Below are 20792 nucleotides of genomic sequence, written 5' to 3' on the forward strand. Positions count from 1 at the left end.
AATGACGAGAATTGTATTATTTCCCATGCTTATTTTTGCAATTGTTTTATTACAAACTTAAAAAAAAATCTGATACAATAAGAAAGTGCAGTAGTAAGTCCCCATTCCCATAGGGGAGCACAGAAAACAGGTCATTGCATTTCAGTAGTGAAAGGTTCATTTACATCTACAGGGTGTACAGATCAGATACAAAATAGGAAAATGATAACAAAATACAGGCAAAAAAGAAAGTACTATATTAATATATCTTACTTTTTCAATTATATCCAGTTATTCTTAAATGTTAAATAGAAAATACTTCTTTATTACAACAAAATAGTCCAAAGTGCTAAATACAATACACACGTAGATAGATAAGCAAAAGACAGAATACAAAACTCTGTTTCCCTCACTTTGATTCAATCCTGGTGGTAGAAAAGCCTGCTTTTAGTGTGGATTTATAAACCCAGTACTTTTAATTGCATGGAGGATAGTGTAATCTTATTTTTTAAAACGTAAGACATATACCAACAGCCAACCACTATACCGCAACAAAACACTGTCCATCCTGTGACCAAAAAGCCAATGTGAAACAATATCTATAGTCTTCCTATAATCATCAGAACTTCAAGTAGAGCAGCTCCCATTCCTCAAACGTCACAGTCCTCTGGCCTTCTCATTGGCAGGCGGTCAGTGACCGCAACATGGCCTCCAAGCCACCACGCAAACCTCCAGACCCGCTTTGCAGGCACAGGGAATTAAATACAGCACACATCCGATTACCAAGAGTAATCTGACCATTATTTAAGCAATGGGGGAAGGCCGCACTTTGGGATGCTTGTAGGGATTTTGGAAACCACTGAATCAACAAGAATGAAAAAAAAAGCTCTATCCATCACTAGGCAGTCCACCACCAGGATTGACCAGTCACTGGTCATAATCACAGCACATTCAATGACTATCCTCCTCCTAAACCTACTTGATGAAATGTATTGGAATATTTGTGGTTGAAAAGGGCTAAGACCCCCCCCCCACAATTGTGGTCTAAAATATGGCGTTAGTTACACATTGCACTGGACCAGGGTCAGTGTGAGTAAAGACAGTCTAAGTTATGGCTATAGTAGCGGGAGCAGGGGAATGTTACCACATGGATGCGAGGTGAATACTCATCAAGAATTAGACCGCAGGAACGGGGTTTTTGCTTTCCCTCAGTCTTTGTGCGAGAATGAAATTGGCAGCCAATTCAGTCACAGCAGGACTGTTCAGGCACACAAATAAGGTTAGTGGTATAAAGCAAAGATGAATGGCACTGGACAATATGTAGATGGAATATGAATGAATAAGGGACAAAATTTGTAAGATACAAGCACTACTAAGGGGATTTGGTTTAAGTGTGGAGTTTTTGGTTTAAGTGTACAAACTATGAAGGAACAGATATCTTACACAAGTTATCAGACTGCCCTTAGAAACACAGACTGAGAATGATGTTGTCAGACTATCCACCCATTGTAAACATTCATCTCTGAAGCTCTTCAAAAATCCAATTTAACAAATTACATTTACCCGTCTTTTATTGGACAAATTCTGTACAAGGTACAATCCACATTCAATACTTTATACATCTTTATTTTTATTCCCAACTTGCATATATATTTAGTTATTTTTGTAAGAATAACTTCAGCACATAACTAAACAAAGGAAACCTGAACATAAGAAATATATACATATTCCTACTGTTATAACATCCCTCTCAACTTTGCAAAAGTACTTCATTACTTTTGAAAAAGAACATAGGAAAAATATAGAAAATTTAAAATAAATTACAAATGTAAAAATGACCCCTTCCCTCACTAGCATTACATTTATAAAGACATCCGCCCCTCCCAACCCCTGGACGTAAAGAAAAATAAACAGTTTGAATGGCACACATATGACCGACTATCACAGCAATTACCAGTGTGAGCACAAGTTAAGGGTACTTATGTTAGCTTATACACAGATGTTTACGGGCACAATCTAGAAAACATTCAGACGATGGCTAGGGACACTCCCCCTTCTATCCAAATCTCATTGGAACAGAACCAACATTTCTTAGCAGATGCAGCTGTAACATAATGGGGGGGGGGGGTCACATGGCATCTATAGCCCAATAATATGAAGTGCTGGATGGCTCAAAAGGAAAGGTGGGGTTAGGAGGCTGCCTGAACCCTGGGGACAATTACTGCCCCCTCTATTACCTATATGGAGACAGGGTATCACCACCATCAATATGAGAATGATCTGACATGGCATCATAAAGTGACAAAAACACAGGTTTAGTTAACATTCATAGTCCTGGAAATTGAAAAGGAAAACATCTCATTATATGATGCTGGTCTCCCACTGGAGCAGCAACTGGAACAGAGATAATTAAGGGATTAAAGAGCAGGGGACCTAGCGTGAGCCTTTGGCTGCAACGCCACTAAAGTTCTACAGAAACGTGCTTCGGGTTTTAAAGTGTCAGTCTAAAACCATTGCACCCAAGATGCCAAAAGGTGTTAAAACGTCATCGATGCCCCTGCCTTGCCATCCATTTTCCCTCTCCTTACTCCCTCCCCATCCGCTTTTCCCTGCAGAGTAAGACCTCTCCTTCATAGTCAGTCGCGCTAAGCCATTCATCACAATCCCCATTGCTTAGCAGCATCCTATTCTCCTCCAACAAAGCCCGTTCACCTTCACACACTGCTGACAGATTCTATGTGCCTGTGTGAATGTGTGTGTGTGGGAGATTAGTAGTCGTTATATCCAAAGAAAGATCAACTTGCCTCACGTTCACCAAGGGTCGCTGACCTCCCTGGCAGTAACTCTTCCTGTCATGACAGATCCATTTCCTCATACCCTGCACATTAAACCCTCCCGATTCCCAAGACACTACACACAGGCTCCCTTTCTTAGCATGTCCATGAACACATTTTAGAGCTGATGAATGGCAAATACTGATACCTCACGCCAAACCGATTCAGACATGGTATGTGATATGTTTCAAGGCTCTAGTAACAGGCCCACTATATTCACAAGACCATAAGCCACAGAAGAGCACATTTAACACTTGTTAGCATGAATAAGACCTCACCAAATCCACACAAACCACTCTGTGCATTTTTGGTAACTAAGGCCGAGCAGATTGCAAAGCACTAAGCTTTCCAAAGCCATCTTACAGGACATTGGTCCTTTTTCACAGCGTGACAGTGAAGTGCAAAATATAACTATCATACTGCTGTCAATAGACCGAAGCTGAAGGGCATTTTACTCTGCTGAACATTCAATGAAAATGTCTGTGCAATAGGAGGCTGGTTACTCCTCTGGTTAGAGAAACTGAAATCAAAATCCGCAACAACAAAAAACTGAACATTAATGATGATATGGAAATAATCATATTGAAATACATAGTGGAGGTTGTAGTAATAAAACGAATTCTACGATGTAGTATCAGTAAGAACAATTTTCCCAAAAAATACTTGAGCATTACTGCCCTACTGCTGCAACAGAAATACTCATCATAAGAAAGGCTTAGTTGGCCAGCACCACCGGCTGGAAGGCCTGGCTGGGATATTGCAGGTTATACCCCCCTATACCCTCTACAAATGAGGGCTTCTCCATGTAAGAAATCCCACCGCTACCACCAATGACTCCAACAGCTGGACCAGGTGGGGGGCTGGAGAATGGGTCAAAGGAGGGGTGGGAGTGGGTGGGGTGAGGGTGCTGGAAGGGGCTTGAGTGTGGAAGTATGAGCGGAGCATCGTTGTCAAAGTATAGGGGCCCTGGGGATGCCGGGTAAACAAACTCTTTGGCATTGGGGGAGAGCTGGCTGGGGATCTGAGCCCCCAGGGAGTGCAGGGAGACTGAGGGGGGCTTGTGCTTCAGCAGCCCTGGGGGAGAGATGTTGGTGGGGGAACGGGAAAGGATCCTCTGTGGAGGGGGCACACCTACACCCGAGCCGCCAGCCGATCCAGAACCGCCACACTTCTTCATCTTGGTGGAGCCAAATTTTGTGGCGGCGAAACTGGCCGTGGTGAAGGTGATGGGCTGCAGCGGTGGACGGGTGCTGGGCAGGGCAGCCGTTGGCTGCTGAGAGGGGAGATAAGGGAGTCCCCCACTTGGAGGGGAAGGTGTGGATGTGTTAGAGGAGTGGGCCGTTGGGTTCGTGGGTGTGGTGGAGCTGGGATAGCTGAAAATCACTGGGCAGGATGAGGCCGAGAGGGGTGTGGGTGAGTTGGAGAGGGAAGGAAGCAGAACTGGAGATATCTGAGTTCCAATTGGAACAAACACCTGGGCCTCAGGGTTGAACCCTAAGCTCTTTGCCTCCATGTCCCCTTTACTCACTCCACTTACTACTTCCACCATTTCGCCTTCCCCACCTAAGCCAGATGGATCCTCCAAGTACAGAACCTTAACGGCTCCCTTCTCCCCGATTTGGTAGGACACCTCATAGGGGTCGATCCACACACTCAGCTCAGGGGGGACATTGGCACGCACTTCCTCTGTGTCCAGTCCACTTCTCCTGGCAGCTAGCTCCACCACTGGGTCCCTGGGGGCCCCTAGGTGCAGGCAGCGGAAGGCAGAGCCCCGCAGAGGAGCTTCAGGGTACCAGTGGCCTTCATAGTGCGACAACAGTATCTGCTCCAACTCCTCCCCGAAGAGGTCAGCACGACGACGAGGAAGTTTGTTGTACAGGTAGGACACAATGAAATTCAGAGCTACCTTTACCTCTAGGTGCATGACTGTACCTGGCCAATGCAGTCTGGATAGCCAAGTATTCAAATCAAGCCCAAAATGAGACAATACTGGAACAGTTATCTCTGGCTTGTAGAAGTCTGATGTTTACTTCACTACATGTACTGCAGGTAAGTTGAAATCCAGCAGAATCTTTAAACCTCTTCCTGGGTGATCAACATGGATAGACTTGGTGGCCAGGAGGACAAAAACTAGTCCAACCAGTTGTTTTCAGTTGACAGGTAACAAGACTTGCCAGGTAACGAGATGAGGAGTCCAACTGGTGGAAAAATAAAGACATGGTGTTAGTTCTAGGAAGGTAAAAGGCAGACCATATAGGTTCAACAGAAGGGATAATGAGAGAGTAAATCGGTTAGCCAGCCAATGTGGAGGGGGTGTAACAGATGCAGTGATTGAGGCAGAAAGCCATGATAATCTGCTTCTGCCAGATGCTTCACTACTCAGGATTACACAATTAGAGAAAATGTGTAGGTGTGAGAGTAGGCTGTGGGTGTACAGTTCACACGTAGTCATGTTTTGCATACTGTAAATGGCACGGTACTGGCTACAGTGCATAAAGGACACCATTTCCCACCATGCAGCACTATTAACGTCATCACAACACGTGCAATACATAGTCCTCCTACGCACCATAAACGTTGTCCAGCTGCCAGGATTACCCAGCAAGCTAAATTTAACAACTGTATACTTGATCTACGAGAACATGGTTATAATGTATGCATCAAGGACGATGAATGTTATATTGTGAATCAGATTAGGTTGAGCAACAACAACAACAAAATCATTATTGATATGAGATACAGCTACTCTGTTTGCAGGCAAAACATTGCATCGATGGCTAGAAGATGGGCAAGTACAAGATACAATACACAACCTGACTTCGCTTGTTATTTAAGATGGTGTTTTACTTGTGTTCAATCTATGAAGAAACTCATTTGAAGAGGTGTGAAACCATTCAATAGGAGATGTTTGGCATTTAGCAAACAAACTTTCACCTTTGACTACATTTAAACCAATGATAATAAAGTTAACAGTACATCTTCGAAAAGCATTAACCACCATCGTCCTTTCCAATACGATTCAATGTCATCCCTTCTACACAGTAAAACCTGTCATGTATCAAAATGGATCCTAGTTGTTAATTTTGACAATTGACCTATGATGCATATACTGTATTAGTTAATGCAGCATTACTCAACCATGAACATGTTTGTTTGTCATAGTTGTGTCCTACTACTAAGCAGACTGCACAAGCCAACAGTAGGTTACATGACCTAATCTGATAGTTGACATGTTGCTTATATTTTACATTTTAGTCATTTAGCAGACGCTCTTATCCAGAGCGATTTACAGTAGTGAATGCATAATTTTTTTTCCTTCCGTTTACAGTGCATCATCACCACCATAAAGCACACATCTGTCCACTCATTGTAATAATGTAGCAAGCTTATTCAAGTGAATGCTATACCTGTATACAGTAACAGAACATATTTCCCTAAATAATTTATGGGCAGGTAGCCTATTAATAAAGAATAGATTAAAGAGAAAAAGTAGCAACCCTGGATGTTGATACGGGGTGTGAAAACAGTGTCTACAATATGTAGGCTAACTTCGTTAACTCAAGCGAAACAATAGGCTACATACAGTAAAGCAATAGAGTGATGGTGTGCAAATGACAGAGTAGCCTATATGGCTTTGAGTGCCGTGGTGAAGCCTATGCCAAAGGTCCAATACCTACTTCTCTACATGGCAATTCCACCTTTCACCAATAAGGACACATATGATACTATTATTCTAACAAACTGGAAGACCTTACAAATTGGCACTGTAAATAAATTATAAGGAGACTAATAAAGTGGTGAATGTTGCAGTCTCATGTCATTATGTCGACCGATGAGCAGGACTACAACAGCGCAATAATAAATTGGTCCTGCCCGAATACAGGAAGAAATGATTAGCAGTATATGAGAATAATAAATACAACTCGACTCTCAGATACGAGTTTGAGTGGTTCTGTCTAAAAATAAACAGAATCTAAAATGGATGACAGAACCAATTACAGAGTCCGATTCTCAAAAGGCAGGGCATCTTTGGCGAGTCCTAAAGCCTCTTTGATTAAATCATGATGCACTATCTAGCCAAATGTATGGTTATGGCAGCTACATAAAAATGTATGTCAATGCCATACATGTTTATATGCGGACGCGGTGTATACTTACTAATGCAGCTTGTGTTCAGTTCCTGCGCTTTTAATTCCCGTATTTTACATTGCATGTGAAGGTGATGTGGCTTTTCAAAGTAGTTGTTTAGAGGCAGATATAATGTGGTGTGTTAAATGGGTATTGAAATGTACTCTCTTCATACGGTCTCCATTTCCACAACAGACAGGTTGACTAAAACTGCCCGAGAAAACTTTACTGTTTAACAACCTTGCGCATTTATACAGGACCATTTCGCCTACACCCCCTATTTTGTGACGTTGGTCTGAATAGGGACTACTTTCTTGATACTATTATAATGTATACTATCAAATAAACTCATACACACCTAGGAGAGAATAGTCGACCCTCAGTAATAAGCCTATAGTTTCAAAATAAGTAAATCATATGAAATAGGCTACGGGTTATTGAGGATTGTAAATGCTGGTAGATATGATTGAACATATTGGTATGAACAACGATGGAAATAAAAAAAATGCATTTTCTTTATTTTTCCCCAACTATGAGCCACACAATTACATCCATGGTTCTGCAAAACCGGAAAGCGAAATCCTAGTTTAGTTGGCGAACGGATATTTGTAACTCCAAGTAAGTACTGTGCCATTGCTAAAAATATAAGCGGTGATAGCAACAGACTCCCTATTGGCTTAGAAGGGGGAGGACCCGTATTTTATTGGGCTGCAAGGGTGTCCAGTCAGCAAGTAAGTGATATGACGTTTTGCAGGAGTTGTGGGTAATGTCGTTCCAACCATATAGAGTAAAGAAAGACAAGTTATTTACAATATTTGCTTGAACTTCCCGCTGAGACTTGTTTTGGGAAATCATTCTGCAGGTGAAATTACATAAGGCTGTAAAGTTACCATGTAAGATTGGCATGGTTTCTACTTTTTTCTACTTTCTCCCCCAGAGAGAACCCTACTTTTCAAACATTAAGAATTAAGAATTGTTTTCTAACTGTTGATATAATTTTTTATGTATTTTTATTTTATTTTGTATGCTATATTTTTGAATATGCAACAACAATCTATAGCCACATTTCACATAAGGAGAGTGATTAAAAAGGAAAATATTTGGACACATCATTGGTGTGGAATATACTGAGAAATATACTGAGTAAGGAGTGTTCTTGAAAGTAATTATATATACATTTTTTTTATAGAGTCCAAGTTCTCCGTCAAAATACCTTATTCAGGACCTTCATTATATTACTGCTGTGCCACATCACAGTCATTGTCTTTAGTAGTTTTGTCAGACTATATATAGGCTACTATGTAAATAATTAATTAATTTGCATCAGTAAAATTCATAGCCGGCAGGTAGCCTAGTTGTTAGAGCGTTGGGCCAGTAACCGAAAGGTTCGTGGCTCGAATCCCCGAGCTGACAAAGTAAAAATCTGTCATTCTACCCCTGAACAAGGCAGTTAACCCACTGTTCCTAGGCCGTCATTATAAATAAGAATTTCTTCTTAATTGACTTGCCTAGTTAAATAAAGGTAAAATAAAATAGCCCCCTTTAAACAATGTGCATAGTTTATTATAGATAGCGCATGAGTTCATTATAGGGAGCTGATGACAACAACCTTACAGATAAGTATTAAACAAAAACATAAACTCAATCATTGTGTATATCTTACATTATTGGAACTACTTTGACAATTGTATGGAAATATTGTATTTTGACATTGCTTTATTAGAGTCCGTCGTAAGGATTCACAGAGACTTGTACGCAGTTGTAATACCTGTCAGGACAAAAATAATGGACGCTTTTAAATTAGGGTTCCTGACGTCAACACATCTTTGTCAGTGAACAAAATGGCGTCCTATTGTATGACTGTCACTCGGCTTCGGGTAAGTAGGACGTTATTTTATATTAGTAAATATATTCAACACTATGCATCAAGTACAAATGTTAAGTTAAAAATGAAGAGATATTGCTGTCCACAACGATATTTTTTTACATCATCAATATTATAAACAATCCATCTCAGCGGCTACGTCGTTTGGTCGCGGTCTAGACTGTTACTAACTAGCGCTCCATGCAACGGCTACAAGTGAGTCTGGGAAGTGTACAATAACGCTTTATCTATAATGCTGGTTTACAATACAATATGGTGTCGAAATGCAATACATTGATAGCTTCAAATTGCACCAAATGTCCACTAGTGTGCAACGTGATTCAAGGTTACTGAAGTTAAGTGCGCACTTGTCTGGTTTCTACGCCTGATAACAGATTTAGTGAAATCACGGTGTCGGACAATGCGGCACCAAATATAGAAATGTAACTGAATATGATAGGATCTTATAAAAACCTAATGAAATTATCTGAATGGACACTATCCAATACTGTTCTGTTACGTGTATAAAAATATTTGACCAAGGGCCTGCTAATATGAGGTAGATTTGTATTTGATTCGGCAAATTAACATTACTGATTTTTCTCAATTGGTTGTGATATAACATTTGCTTACATCTTCCACTCTTGATAACTCATGTTAGACAGGCTGATTAACATCTTATTGAGGACGATTGGCTGTGTTGATGTAATGTTGAAAATCATAGCTAGGTTAGGCTACTTGAGCTGTCACAAACTTGGCTGTGCTAATGTGTAGGGATTAGGTGTCTCCTTTAGGGCTAAACACTAATTTACACAACACTTAAGCTACTCATTCAAAACTTTAGGTGCAGAGTATTTTGGGAAAATGAGTGACAAGTAGCTGGCTGATAGATTTACTTAGTGTAATGCAATGATCTAGTCTTTACTTGATTAGGCTTACTGTCAGTCTCCATTGTGTCTGAGGTGATGGAACATGAAAGTCACATGGAGATCACGCAGATTGTAGATGAGTCATTTTATGGTGTTCTTTAAAAAACAAAAACATTTTAATTGGGCTTTGGGATTCTTCAACCAGCATGAAAATCCATAATGTTTTCTGTCTGGGCCTCTGTTGATAATGTCAACATGCTTACTTGAAATGACCCCCATAATAACAGATCCTAACACTGTGTCAAGTGAAACTTTATCTTGTTCTCTGAGAGTATGAATTCTATATGTCTCTGTTTAAACTTTTGGGTCATTAGGCCACAGACTAGGTTGGGGGTATTCAACTCTTACCCTACAAGGTCTGGAACCTGCTGGTTTTCTGATCTACCTGATAATTAATTGCACCCACCTGGTACAGTAATGAGAACACAGTGGAACTGGCTTTGAGGTCCAGAGTTGAGTTTGAGGAGACTAGGTCCTATGTTTGCAATGATTAGGAACTGTAAAGCCCCTGTATCCTCTTCCATGATAATGAACATGTTTCCAAGTTTGATGTATCATTACTAAAAATGTACCCCCCCTTTCCTTTAGCTTGTCCTTGGAGAAGGGGTAAGGCGTCTCCATGTTTCGTCAGCCTTCAAAGCCAAGGTGGCCATGAGCCGCTTTGAGCCTGGCACCAGCATCAGCTATGAGAAGCTGCATGAGAACATTGACATTGTGCGCAAGAGGTCAGTAGCTGCCTTTCCAACCTCACACCCAGCGCTCCTCAGTGTTCCTCTGTTAATAACCACTACTACTATGACATGCCCATTACAACTGCTCACTAAATCCTTTGACATGTTAGCGTGTTGACTTCTCATGTTCAACAACACTGGTCACACCAAGCTAACTTTAGATTACAAAGCATTCCACCTAGTGAGTTAACCTTTTTTAAATGTATTTTAGAAGTTGAATCCTAACCACACTGTCCTCCAATCCCCGCCCTCCTCTCACCTCAGGCTCAATCGCCCCCTCACCTTGTCGGAGAAGATCGTGTACGGTCACCTGGATGACCCTGTGGGGCAGGACATCGCCAGGGGCCGCACTTACCTGCGTTTGCGTCCAGATCGTGTGGCCATGCAGGACGCCACGGCCCAGATGGCCATGCTACAGTTCATCAGCAGCGGCCTGCCCAAGGTGGCCGTGCCCTCAACCATCCACTGTGACCACCTGATTGAGGCGCAGATCGGAGGGGTCGAGGATCTAAAGAGGGCCAAGGTCAGTAGGGAGCAGGGGAAACTCAAGGGCCTGTCCAGATGTTTTTGGGCTGTCCAGATGATTTCTGTTGGCTGAGATTTAGGGTGTTCTACAGAGGGATCATCTTTTCCATGGTATCACAAGTTCCTAGGGGTAACCAAAAGTTTCTTTATTTTTTTATTTAACTAGGCAAGTTAGTTAAGAGCAAATTCTTATTTACAATGACAGCCTGCCACAAGTATTGCGTTGGGGCCAAGATGACCCAAATGAGAGGGAATGTTGGTTAACTGCTACACACACACACACGGCATCACATTATATCTTTAGACAAAGCGAAGCCCTGAGGAATATTTAGCATGGGTGACACTTACTACATCCAGTTGCACAGAGGTCAAATTGAGGAACAGGGATTAAAGGGGAATTAAGGTCTGCAGCCAAATATGTGCTGTGAAGGTTATATAAAGGGGACTACCAGCTGAAAATATATTCTCCTTAACTGACACCCCAACCTCTTCTCCCTGGTCCTTTTTAATCCAGGAAGTGAATCAGGAGGTTTACAACTTCCTGGCGACAGCTGGAGCCAAATATGGAGTTGGCTTCTGGAAACCAGGCTCTGGAATCATTCATCAGGTATTGGAACTATACTGGTATAATAAAGGATAACTGGTCAGATTGAGCTGCCATGAGACTAATTTGTATTTGAACAATATCCACTTCTGAAATTAGACTAACAACTAGATTAGAGCTCAGGAATACTGCTGTGAAGCGAGTAGCAGAATGCATTGTTCACTCATGATATCAAACCTGTTATACATTCAGATCTTGACGTTATTGAGATCAATACATCAAAGGATTGTTGTGCATTGGCTAACAGATTTCACTTACCCTTGACAGATAATTCTAGAGAACTATGCCTACCCAGGAGTCCTGCTGATTGGCACAGACTCCCACACACCTAATGGGGGCGGCCTGGGCTCCATCTGCATCGGAGTGGGTGGCGCTGACGCTGTGGATGTCATGGCTGGTATTCCATGGGAGCTCAAGTGTCCCAATGTGAGCTGCTATGACAGTGAACCACCTCACTACATTCCCTTCACCCACTCATGTATCTATCTCCTTCCTACGTGTGTGTGTGTGTGTGTGTGTGTGTGTGTGTGTGTGTGTGTGTGTGTGTGTGTGTGTGTGTGTGTGTGTGTGTGTATTTATTTATTTATTTATTTATTCATTCCCTCCTCCCGATCAGGTGATTGGAGTGAAGCTGACTGGTAGTCTATCGGGCTGGACCTCTCCCAAGGATGTTATCCTGAAGGTGGCTGGGATCCTGACAGTGAAGGGGGGCACTGGAGCCATTGTGGAGTACCATGGCCCAGGCGTCGACTCCATTTCCTGCACCGGTGAGGCCAAAAGATAGTAAGGTTTACCTGAACTAGTGAGTAAACTACTCTACGCTGTTTGTTTTAACACCGCTTGTTTCAGTTGAGTTTGCCCAGTGGTTTGGTCTTGATTTGGTGCTAGTTTGTATAAACTGGATGTGACTTTTCCCACCTCCTGGTTGCAGGTATGGCAACTATCTGCAATATGGGAGCTGAAATTGGGGCCACCACCTCTGTTTTCCCCTACAACCACCGCATGAAGACTTACCTGAATAAGACCGGGCGTGCAGGTTAGTACTCACAATAAGACATTCTGGAATATTTTTAAAGCCCGTTATTTCACAGTGCGTTCCGTTTCAGACTCGCAGCCACTGATACACATACAGCATAGTCCCTTAGCATTTTTTATTGTCTTTTGAACTTTTTCCATCTACTTTCAGACATCGCTGCCCTGGCTGATGAGCATAAGGATGACTTGATCCCTGACAAGGGCTGCAAGTACGACCAGGTCATTGAGATCAACCTGAGTGAGGTGAGTCTACTCTGTTATTAGGCTGACATCCATTACCTGTATTTATAGAATATCTTCTCAAGCAATAACACACACTATAAATGCTAACTGTGTGTCTGTCTTCTGTCCCTGGCAGCTGAAGCCCCATATCAACGGGCCCTTCACTCCTGACCTGGCCCACCCAGTGTCTGAGATTGGTGCTGTGGCTGAAAAGAACGGCTGGCCCCTGGAGGTCAAAGTGGGTCAGTATCAGCACCAGCAGTCACACGGTATCTTTAACACTCCCTTAAAGTCTACATTTTGCTCTCTGTTAATATTCAAGGAAAGTACAGTAACATTTCATTATCATATTTGCAGGCATATTTACATGACTATTAAAATCACCTGTGTTTCTCCTGTCTTTATTATTAACCTGATTTCTGGTGGTCCCAATAGGTCTGATTGGCAGCTGCACCAACTCCAGCTATGAGGACATGGGCCGCGCTGCTTCCCTGGCCAAGCAGGCCCTAGACAAAGGCCTGAAGTGCAAGGCTGCGTTCACCGTCACCCCCGGCTCTGAGCAGATCCGCGCCACCATCGAGAGGGATGGCTTTGTGAGTTCAAACCTTTTGGGGAAAAAAGTCCATTGCCAAACTAGTTGCCCTTTTACTTTATTTGTAGGTACATTCTTATGTTTGTTTTTTCTCCTTCAGTCTAAGATCCTGAGGGATGTGGGTGGAGTGGTCCTTGCTAACGCTTGTGGACCCTGCATTGGCCAGTGGGACAGGAAGGATGTGAAGAAGGGGGAGAAGAACACTATCGTCACCTCCTACAACAGGAACTTCACTTCCAGGAATGATGCTAACCCTGCCACTCATGCGTTCGTCACATCCCCTGAGGTACCAATAATTACAACACACACACACACTTCATATATTATGACATCCACACTAGGTCCCCCTGTAACTGCCCTAATAACCCTTTCTCTTCCTATACAGATTGTCACAGCCATGGCCATCGCTGGTACCCTGAAGTTCGATCCTGAGACTGACTACCTCACTGCTGCCAATGGTGAGAAATTCAAGTTGGAGCCACCCAATGGTGACGAGCTGCCTGCCCGTGACTTTGACCCCGGCCAGGACACCTACCAACACCCCCCTGCCGAGAGCGGCTCCGTTATGGTGGACGTCAGCCCCACCAGCACCCGCCTGCAGCTGCTGGAGCCCTTTGACAAGTGGAACGGCAAGGACCTTGAGGACCTGCAAGTGCTGATCAAGGTGAGGGAAGGGGAGAGGTGTATGTCAAGACGGCTATATGATGAGGAAGGCCTCTTCTCATTGTTTGGCTGAGTTCCATCCTCCGCCAAGGACCATGGTTGGAATTGAGAGGCCTTCAACGGTGCCATTATAATTATTAAAGACTTAGAAACCACAGTGTTGGCAGATGTTTGTTCAGGCATGTGGTGCCACATTTGGATTGCCATTTACCCTACGGTCTCTTTTCTTCCTTCCTGTTCCGCAGGTGAAAGGCAAGTGCACCACAGACCACATCAGCGCCGCCGGACCCTGGCTCAAGTTTCGCGGTCACCTCGACAACATCTCCAACAACATGCTCATTGGAGCAATCAACATCGAGAACGATGCGGTCAACAAGATCAAGAACCGGCTGACGGGAGAGTACGGGGGCGTGCCTGACGTGGCTCGCCACTACAAGGTGTGACAGACAGTAACTGTCAGGAGAGGACCTATAGAGGCTGTGTACTGTTGGGCTGTCCCAGAATGACAATATTTAAATTAGAATCTGATTTTAAGAAATATTCCCTCTCTGCTCCCGCCAGGCTAACGGTCTGTCGTGGGTGGTTGTGGGGGATGACAACTACGGGGAGGGCTCGAGCAGAGAGCACGCAGCCCTGGAGCCCAGACACCTGGGAGGCAGGGTCATCCTCGTCAAGAGCTTCGCCAGGATCCACGGTACGCTTAGAGGTTATATGTGGAGTCACCAAGAGAGAGGAGAGGGTATAGGGGTGTGGCGGGGCATGTGGGTGGGTAGCATGAGAGGAAAAGCTTTTGGTGGGAACCTACTCAATTTGAGACTATCTGTGCTGAGACGGAGCTCATGTAGCTATCATGAGACCCATTGCACAAGAGGGGAAACGTGGTTAGAAACAAGATCACCCACACACTTTGAATGTGCACATTGTTCTCTATGACCTTGACTTGGCATGTAATGGATCTGCCCCGCTGTGGTAGGAGGCCTCTCTGTTTACACAATGGAGCTCGATATGAGCCAATTCCCCAAGCTCCCTCTTGTTCCCAGCTTTCTTTTTTTCTGTCTTGTTTTCTTTCTTTTCTCCTCATTGCCATTCTGTCCTCTTCGCAGAGACAAACCTGAAGAAGCAGGGCATGCTGCCCTTGACCTTTGCCGACCCCACCGACTATGACAAAATCCGCCCTGATGACAAGATCTCCATCACAGGCCTCGCAACCTTTGCCCCCGGCAAGGTGAGCGTCATTTGACCATTCAGCCACCCAAATTTCCACCCTCCATATAATGGGGATGGGACTTGGTAGTATGTGTATTTTACACGGATGCCTTACAGGCCAGCTGTCTTTCTCCTCTAGCCCCTGAAGGGAGTGGTGAAGCACGGTGACGGCAGCCAGGACATCATCACCCTGAACCACACCTTCAACGAGAACCAGGTTGAGTGGTTCCACGCCGGCAGCGCCCTCAACAGGATGAAGGAGCTTCAGTAACTGAAGGGACCCAGGGGGGTCCGCAGGGGCGGAGGAGCACAGAGGGAGGCGGGCCTGGAGATACTGAGGGGGGAGGGGCTGCACAGAGGTGGGAAATGGGCGGTAGCAGCCTGCCTAGCGTAAACACACACCCCATGCCGCTGTACAGATGAAATGCTCGCACACACATACAGGATTACTGTCAAAGCTCTCCCCACAGACAGTAGGAGCTGTATACACACACACACACACAAGCTCTGACAACATACACAAGAACCCATGTCTTTGTTTCAGCATAGCATTTAAGTGTTCCCGTTCTAGGCAGCACTGCTCTTGTTGGCAGTACTCCGTTTGTGTAATCACATTTGTCACGCTTCTTGCCATTGACTGTAGTGCTGCAGTATTCAATTCACTCTTACCTCACAAACACACTGCTAGCTCTCCATATCTGGTCTGTAGCTTGAATCCTGCTCACGTTCCTTTCCCTGTCATAGTTGTTGTGTTAAGCTGTGTACCTGGACCTCCACTTGTTTCCTCCAACACAGACAGAGCTGGTTAACCCAGGTGCACATCTTAATTCACTGAATGTATCCCTCTCATTCCCAGGATTTGCAACTCTTGTTAGTTCAATATTGCTGCTGGTAAAGATTAATGTGAATATTTGTTTAGTTAAGTCCACCATAGTTCTAGTGGGCCTCAGGAGCTGCAGGTTTTTGCTGTGACTGACCTGAATTGATCCGTTTTAGTCATTTGATTAGAGAGCAAGTGGCCTAACCTGCTTACCCAGGCCTAATAACTGTTCATATAGTAGATTAAAGGCATCAATGGAACCATTAGATTCTGTGGCCCCAGAACCAGGTTCTAGTGACAAGGTTAGTTCTTCTACAGAGTGTTGTGTAATCATGGACTTTTTTTTGTAGGGTTTTCCTTTTCTGGTGTTTCTCTACCCAAAATCAATTTTAACCCACGAAATTTGGTGTACCGTTTGTCACTCCTTTGAATTCCACACGCTAACTCTACCGCTGCTTTCTCCACATGCTCTATTTGTTTCTACTTGAGGGCTATTGCATGAAATGATATTAGATCCTAGCAGCCCTTTTCTGTGTGTCTCTAGGTGGGAGTAAAATGCTACATACTGCTGTGTTGTACTAGTCTTGCCATTACATTCTATGTGCGTGTCCATATATGTTAGCTAGCTAATCAGACCATTGCCTGTCCATATCCCTTTCTGGCTTGGTGCTGCCCCACTGTCCTTGCTAATTCCAGGGCTCCACGCACAGCTTGAGGGACCTCCTCTTACAAAATGAACGCACAATCTAGTGTCCAGACGGCTGTACACTAGCGCTATATGTAGTAGTATTGTAGACACTCAGCCACGCTTTCATTTATACATCGCAAATGCTGCACTCCATAGCGTCTTAAAGCAAGGGTGTGATTTTAATTTGAAATAACAGAATACAATGACAAATGTAATTTGACAAATGTATACCATTATCTTATTCAGGTTATTACAAAATGGCAAGAGTTTTAGCCAAATGTATCTACATTTTGCCACTTAAATGGTACATTGTGTGTTTGAGGATATTGCAGCTAAGTCTTATAAAGTGTGACTGTTTTAAGTTGGCTTTGGGGGGCCATGACCACCTATTCATTGCATTCGTTGTCTTCTCGTCACTAAGTACTAATTTACTTTAAAGTAAGTTATAATCAAAGTATTCATGGGAATACTTTGGAGGTTGGATTGGCTACTTCCATTAAATCCATTGGTCATGGTGCCAAGATGATTAATGTTGCTATCAAGTCAACGTTTATTTTCCTGTCAGTTTATTTCGCTTGTCAGTGATGAACTGAAGAGCCAACGGTCTCAGTTTTTGTAGTTGCAGTAGGGTGTAATGAAAGTAGAAATGCAATGCCTATTTTTGTCCAGTAGCATATGGTCTTCATTGACAATCTATTCAGATGAATGGCAATGGCTCTGTCAAACCCAAATGTATTTAAAGGAACTTGGTTTGGGCCTATGTGTAAATCATGTAATATAGAGGTGTACATATGCACTATATAAAATGGAGAGAGGGTGGGCAGTAGCTGCCTGGTTGAATGCAGAGCCTTTCGTTCTCTGATAAACCCACTGTAACAAACTAATCATTTCATCTCTTATCAATTATCTTTTATTAAACTGAAGCCTAAAATAGTTTATCCATTCCCCCTCCCCAATCTAAGGGTTTCACAAATAGTCAAACCAATAAACATGTGGTTGGAGGTTTTAAATGAAATAATTTCTTGTTGAAGCATTAAAGTAGGGTTGTACTGTACGTCTCAATGTTTTGGTGCTCTTGGACCTGTGCTGTACAGTGGTCCATCTTTGTATGTTGCACACTGGTGAATGTTGGAGTTGTCAATGTAAAGGGAGAGACTGGTCAGGTGAGACATGTCTAGGTTTTGTTTTAAAATGATTTGATGCCGATGAAGGAACCCCTGACTTGAAACAGGATTGGCTCCAGATCGTTGCAACTTTAACCCATGTTGTATGCGGTTTAGAGAACATTAACCAACTTGTTATACACTGTCATAATCAATACTAATTGGTCATTTTCTCAACCTAAACTTTGCTAACATGTTGCTGATGAATTCTCTCTGATCTGTCTACTGCAGTTAATCGCCAAAGATGCCTCATGAAAATGCTCCATTTACATACTAAAACAAACATAAGTGTTGTTACAAAGGTTTGCCATTCTGTTTAATTTCTTCATGTCAATGAACCCCATGTTTGAGTATGAAGATGACCAGTGTGATGCCAGCAGCATTTAAGTTTGTCAATTGTGTGGCTTTTAATAAAGAAATTCATACATTCTTAAATTCACAAGTATTTAATGCAGTGTCTAAATGGAGCCGTTCCTTTGTACATTGTAATTCATTAGGATAACAGCCACCCGTGAAGCAGGCTGCTTATACTGTGATGTAATATACAATATGTTGATCCCTGGTTCAAATCTGTGAGTTTCTGAAATGCTACTGTAACGTGACAAAGCAAATGTTTAGCTCATTTTAAGTTGTCCTCAGCAAATCCAAAACCTGAACTGCTTTGTTTTATTGGCCTAGCTATTTCTTTTCCATTTTGAAACACTGTCAATGACTGACTTCATACGAATGCTAATTTTGTTCAGACACTGCAAACAATTAAATGTAGAAACCCATTGATGGGCATTATTTAATGTAATCTCAAGTGGTGAATTCCGCTTCACTGATTTCCATATTTGTTTTGATTTTAAAGTTTGTTTTGTATTAGGAGATTTCAATGGTTGCAGTTTCATAGCGTACAAGATTAAAAAGAGATTTTAGGATATTTCCTGTGGTAAATGAATAATAAAGATAAATAAAATCTGTTTTTTCCCCCCAAGTTTATTAATTAGATTTAATTGAGCACTTTTATACTTACTGTACCAGTAATACAGTTAAAATACTACACAATTCAGCACTATGAATATAGTATCCCTTAGCTATAATAGAGGTGGTTTCCCGGACACAGATTGAGCCTAGTCCTGGACTAAGAAGTACTTTCAATGGCTATTTTCAGTCCATGACTAGGCTAAACCTGTGTCTGGGTTTTTCCATACAGCACCAGTGTGTTGCCAGTGAATATGTTAATGTAGGCTCTAGTGTTATTTTTTTGGAGCAGGGCTGTGGAATTGGAAACACACATCTGAGCCTTTTTGGTAAAACACTAAGGTAAGTCACTAGTGGAAATGTGCAATTATGGTGCTTTTCGAATGAGACTTAACCCCACACTAGAGATCTTCACGGGTCCTAAAAGTTGGACCCAAGGCCAATTCCCCCTTTTTCTCCCCAATTTTGTGAAATCTAATTGGTAGTTAGTCTTGTCCCATCGCTGCAACTCCCCTACGGACTCAGGAGAGGTGAAGGTCGAGAGCCATGCATCCTCTGAAACACGACCCTGCCAAACCTCACTGCTTCTTGACACACTGCTCGCTTAACTCGGAAGCCAGCCGCACAAATGTGTCAGAGGAAACACCGTCCAGCTGGGGACCGAAATCAGCTTGCAGGCACCTGGCCCGCCACAAGGAGTCGCTAGAGTGCGATGGGACAAGGAAATCCCGGCCGGCCAAACCCTCCTCTAACCCGGACCACGCTGGGCCAATTGTGATACAGCCGGGCGATGCAGTGCCTTAGACCGCTGCACCACTCGGGAGGCCCAAACACATTTTTTTAAAGGGTGACCCGCACCCGAATGGACACGAGAAAAATCGGACCCGAACCCGAAATAGGCCCGATGACAACCAGACCTAGAGCCAAATTTCGGGTTCAGTCGAACCCTGGAAGACCTCTACCCTCACACCAGTGGGTCGCCAGTGTTTTATGTTAAATATAAGCGCTAGTGTAATTGTGTTTCCTTCAGGAGTGTGACACTAAAGACGGGGTGAGCAGAATCAACAACCTCTGCGTCATTCAAGACGGTTGATTTGTGAGAAGGTGCTGAAGTTCACAGTTAGCCAGTGTTATGTAAATGCCAGCTGAAAAGTATACAGGGCTTGGCACCAAATCAGGCCAGGTCAACCAGAGCCATGGCTCAATGAGACCCGGTGCAGGTCTGCGTAGATGGAAACAGACAAGTCTGAGTCTTTTGGGTATACAACCAGGGTAAATCCTCAAGGGAAACTCACTATTCATGTGTTTGTATTCTGTTAAAAAAATAAATGTAAGTATTTCCCAGGTACATCATACAGAGGAAACTGCAAGAAAGCATGACTGAGTGCAAGGACAAATACTGTGTATCTCAACAGTGTTAAGTGGCTTCCTTTCTGTGTGTCCTTTTCTACACTATGTTGAAGAACTGGGCAGGTGGGAACAAATGTATGAGTTCTCAGATCAGTAGACTCACTGTTGCTGCTTGTTATAGACCACCCTCTGCCCGCAGTTGTGCCCTCGACACCATATGTGAATTGATTGCCACCCATCTATCTTCTGAGCTCGTGCTACTAGGTGACCTAAACTGGGACATGCTTAACACCCCGGCCATCCTACAATCTAAGCTTGATGCCCTCAATCTCACACAAATTATCAATGAACCTACCAGGTACAACCCCAAATCCGTATACACGGGAACCCTATAGATATCATACTAACTAACTCGCCCTCCAAATACACCTCTGCTGTTTTCAATCAAGATCTCAGCGATCACTGCCTCGTTACCTGCATCCGTAATGGGTCTGCG

The 20792-nt window shown here is 43.3% G+C and overlaps 2 protein-coding genes across 4 annotated transcripts; one reads left to right on the plus strand and one right to left on the minus strand.

Annotated features, from left to right (window-relative positions):
* Positions 1-16: 16 nt before the first annotated feature.
* LOC115200004 (protein Tob2) lies at positions 17-7194 on the minus strand. The gene is made up of 2 exons (XM_029762637.1): positions 6972-7194; positions 17-5011 (listed from the first exon to the last, which is right to left on the minus strand). Exon 2 carries the CDS (start codon positions 4735-4737, stop codon positions 3529-3531), a length of 1209 nt encoding a protein of 402 aa, XP_029618497.1. The 5' UTR covers positions 4738-5011; positions 6972-7194; the 3' UTR covers positions 17-3528.
* LOC115199987 (aconitate hydratase, mitochondrial) lies at positions 5390-18957 on the plus strand. Of its 3 annotated transcripts, none has more exons than XM_029762610.1 (16): positions 5390-5601; positions 10323-10459; positions 10730-10988; positions 11505-11597; positions 11862-12020; positions 12211-12361; positions 12526-12630; positions 12781-12872; positions 12988-13093; positions 13287-13444; positions 13544-13729; positions 13829-14107; positions 14352-14543; positions 14668-14800; positions 15210-15331; positions 15452-18957. In XM_029762610.1, exons 1-16 carry the CDS (start codon positions 5545-5547, stop codon positions 15581-15583), a joined length of 2361 nt encoding a protein of 786 aa, XP_029618470.1. In that variant the 5' UTR covers positions 5390-5544; the 3' UTR covers positions 15584-18957. The 3 variants fall into 3 exon arrangements, with proteins under 3 accessions (XP_029618470.1, XP_029618477.1, XP_029618485.1); XM_029762617.1 differs by lacking the exon at positions 5390-5601 and adding an exon at positions 8699-8818; XM_029762625.1 differs by lacking the exon at positions 5390-5601 and adding an exon at positions 8992-9021.
* Positions 18958-20792: the final 1835 nt, after the last annotated feature.

Source organism: Salmo trutta, chromosome 1 (assembly GCF_901001165.1).
Source record: "Salmo trutta chromosome 1, fSalTru1.1, whole genome shotgun sequence".
NCBI classification, from domain to species: Eukaryota; Metazoa; Chordata; class Actinopteri; order Salmoniformes; family Salmonidae; genus Salmo; species Salmo trutta.

Bases quoted from the DNA above. Each gene is read 5' to 3' on its own strand.
- LOC115199987 (XM_029762610.1), top strand. From the start codon at position 5,545: ATGAGATACAGCTACTCTGTTTGCAGGCAAAACATTGCATCGATGGCT. The intron at 10,989-11,504 runs GTCAGTAGGGAG...TTTTTAATCCAG, and splicing joins AGGATCTAAAGAGGGCCAAG to GAAGTGAATCAGGAGGTTTA. The intron at 13,094-13,286 runs GTCAGTATCAGC...TGGTCCCAATAG, and splicing joins GCCCCTGGAGGTCAAAGTGG to GTCTGATTGGCAGCTGCACC.
- LOC115200004 (XM_029762637.1), bottom strand. From the start codon at position 4,737: ATGCACCTAGAGGTAAAGGTAGCTCTGAATTTCATTGTGTCCTACCTG.